The 3,147-nt window shown below is 40.8% G+C and overlaps 1 protein-coding gene across 1 annotated transcript; it reads right to left on the bottom strand.

The window, feature by feature from the left end:
- Positions 1-323: 323 nt before the first annotated feature.
- On the bottom strand, positions 324-1,498 carry LOC112769795 (uncharacterized mitochondrial protein AtMg00810-like). Its single transcript, XM_025814261.1, has 3 exons — positions 1,441-1,498; positions 705-1,041; positions 324-609 (listed from the first exon to the last, which is right to left on the bottom strand). Exons 1-3 carry the CDS (start codon positions 1,496-1,498, stop codon positions 324-326), a joined length of 681 nt encoding a protein of 226 aa, XP_025670046.1.
- Positions 1,499-3,147: the final 1,649 nt, after the last annotated feature.

Raw genomic sequence — 3,147 nt, 5'->3', positions numbered from 1 at the left:
CTTGTTTTCTGCAACACATATTTCTTGCTTCTTGGACATTGCTGTGACTTCAGTAACACTCAACCTGTCTCTGAAGTGTAGAAACGCCTCCGAAAGGATTGCCTTCGTAAGGATGTCAGCTATTTGGACTGTTCCCGGAATATGGTGCATGTTATAGTCTTGCTGTTGACATGGTCTCTCACAAAATGGAGATCAATTTCGAAGTGTTTTGACTTGGAATGCAGGATGGAGTTTGCAGCTAATAACACTGCACTTTGGTTGTCACAGTATAGCAAAAAAGCCTCCTTTGGTGGAAATTGAAGCTCACACAGCAAGTTCTTCACCTAAATCAGTTCAGCTATCAAGTCTGCCATGCTTCTGTATTCTGCCTCAGTGCTGGATCTTGCTACTGCCGTTTGCTTCTTCGAGGCCCAGGACACTAGGTTTGATCTTAGAAAGACACAGTATCCACTGGTGGATTTCTTATCGTCAGGATCTCCAGCCCAATCTGAATCACAATAAGTAGTGATTCTCATTGAGCTTTGACTTCCATGTTCCTTCTTTAGCTGCAGCCCATAACTTGCCATTCCATTCAAGGAAGCACCCTTTTCACCATTTTCCAGTGACATTCTAAAGGGGATTGGACGAACTGTGCTAGTTTGTGTACACTGTAGGATATCTCAGGCCTTTTTACAGTTAGGTATTGTAGGCTGCCTATTATAGACCTGTAGAGTGCAGGATCATCGAACTTGGCACCACCACAAGTTGATAGTTTGATGGTAGATGGCAGAGGAGTGTGATAGGGGCTGCAACCTACCATGTTGGCCTTTCTCATTAGCTCCTTTATGTACTTCTGTTGAGTGAGGATTAGACCACCATTGCTTGTTTTTGACACTTGAATCCCAAGAAAATAGTGCAGGCTTCCCATGTCCTTTAGAGAAAACTTGGCATTCAGTTGCTTTATAACTTGTTTGATTGTATCTTCAGATTTCCCTATGACTATTATGTCATCTACATAAACCAGCACAAATATTTTTGCTCCATTGAGGTTGCCCACAAATACTGACACATCAGACTTGATAGACTTAAAACCAATGTCTCACAGCCCAGTGGCCAGTTTGCAATACCATTCCCTTGGTACTTGCTTTAAGCCATAAAGAGCTTTTGTTAGTTTGCACACTAGAGAGTCACCCTTTTCATATCTTTGAGGCTGTTTTATGTACACTTCTTCCATCAAATCACCATGTAGGAAGGCATTATTAACATCAAGTTGCCTTATTAGCCAGGAGTTTGCCAAGGCAATGGACAGAATTATTCTTATTGAGGTAGGTTTTACTATAGGGCTATAAGTTTCTGTGAAATCAAAGCCTGGCCTTTGAGAATACCCCTGAGCAACTAACCTTGCCTTGTATTTTTGGAGGGATCCATCCGAGTTATATTTTGCTCTGAAAACCCACTTACTTCCTATGGCTCTTCTGTTTGGTGGCAGTTGAACTAGCTTCCATGTGTTGTTCTTCATTAAGGCCTCATATTACAGGTCCATTGCTGCTTTCCATTCTGGCCTGTTGAGAGCTTGTTTCGCACTCTTTGGTTCTACACTTGCTTGAAATGCTCTTGGCTTTACTATGCCTGCCTTGCTTTGGGTTGTCATGGGATGAGTATTTGTTGTTGTTGATGCTTGACGAGGTTCAGAAATTGGGAGTACAATTTCTATGTCATTAATTGGAATTGGAGTTGGGCTTGAGGACACTGCTACTGGCTGCCGTAAGGAGTTAGTTGGACTTAATTGAGGTGTTGAAACTGGAGATTCAATTGTTGGTGTGGAGACTGGTATTGACTGAATTGGAGCTGGAGCTGGCTGGATTGGAGCTGGAGCTGGCTGGATTACTGAGGATGGGAGTTTAGGGATGATTGGCAACTGTGGTGTTGCCTGACTAGTTGACTCTACTAGTGACTGTCTTTGTTGGTTGAGCTCTTTGAAGGGAAATCTGTTTTCAACAAATACCACATCCCTAGTGATTATTGTCTTTCCATCTTGAGTTAGGCATTTGTAGCCCTTGTGAGCAGTGTTGTAGCCAATGAAGGTGCAAGGTGAGGACCTGAACTCCAACTTATGTTTGTTGTAATGCCCTTGATGAGGAAAGAAAAGACATCCAAAGACTTTGAGGTCTGTATAGGGCGGCCTTTTGCCAAACAACTTTTCTGTTGAAGACACTCCATCAAGCACTGGTGCTGGCAATACAGTGACCAATTTTGCAGCTATACTGAATGCTTCTCCCCAAAATTTGGTTGGCATGGAGGCACCAGCCAAGAGTGTGAGGGCCATTTCAACTATATGTCTGTGCTTTCTTTATGCAGACCCATTCTGTTGATGAACAGGGGGACAGGAGAACCTGTGTTGCACTCCTCTTTCTCTTAGGACCTTTGATTAACTAACATTCAGCAGTATTGTCAGATTGTAACATCTTTAGCTTTGTGTTTAATTGCAATTCAATCATTTGTTGGAAGTGATTAAAAATTGATTTTAGTTGAGCTCTAGATTTAATGAGATATAGCCAGGTGAACCTTGAAAATGCATCAATGAAGATTACAAAATACCAATTTCCAGAATTATCTGCCTAGGATGCAAGTTCCCAAATATCAGTATAGACAAGATCTAAGGGTGAGTTGTATACTGTATATGAAGGGGAGAAGGGTAATTGATGTGACTTTCCAATACAACAGGCTTCACAAGTTTCTTTATTAGGTGAAATAGAAAGATTACAAGACTTTAATACTTTTGACACTACATTTTGATTTGCATGTCCTAATCTTGCATGCCAAATCAGAAAATTATTCGACTGTATTAAGGAAGTAGTATAAGCAGAAGGAGGTGTGTGTGCAGCTATGATGTTTCCAAATTTATAGAGGCATCTATCAACATTTCCTTGAAGCAATAATTCTCTAGTTCCCTGTGACTTGATGCAGCATTTGTCAGCATAGAATTCAAAAAAGACTCTATTGTCACAACAGAATTGATTAACACTCATCAAATTCTTTGTGATTTCAGGTATATGAAGCAGTTTAGTTAGTGTAAGTAACTTGGAGCTCAAATCAGTTCTAAAACACATTTTTTCAACATTATGAATATGCAAACCCAATCCATCTCCTATGACAACTTGCTCATCC

Source organism: Arachis hypogaea, chromosome 18 (genome assembly GCF_003086295.3).
Source record: "Arachis hypogaea cultivar Tifrunner chromosome 18, arahy.Tifrunner.gnm2.J5K5, whole genome shotgun sequence".
NCBI lineage: Eukaryota > Viridiplantae > Streptophyta > Magnoliopsida > Fabales > Fabaceae > Arachis > Arachis hypogaea.
This window is presented reverse-complemented; position numbering and strand designations above follow the sequence as displayed.

What these genes read in the sequence shown, in the direction of transcription:
- LOC112769795 (XM_025814261.1), bottom strand. Translation starts at nt 1,498, where the DNA reads ATGAAGAACAACACATGGAAGCTAGTTCAACTGCCACCAAACAGAAGA. An exon ending in AAACAGAAGAGCCATAGGAA is followed by an intron (nt 1,042 to 1,440) that starts GTAAGTGGGTTT and finishes CTGATGTGTCAG; the next exon opens with TATTTGTGGGCAACCTCAAT. An exon ending in GATGATCCTGCACTCTACAG is followed by an intron (nt 610 to 704) that starts GTCTATAATAGG and finishes AATCCCCTTTAG; the next exon opens with AATGTCACTGGAAAATGGTG.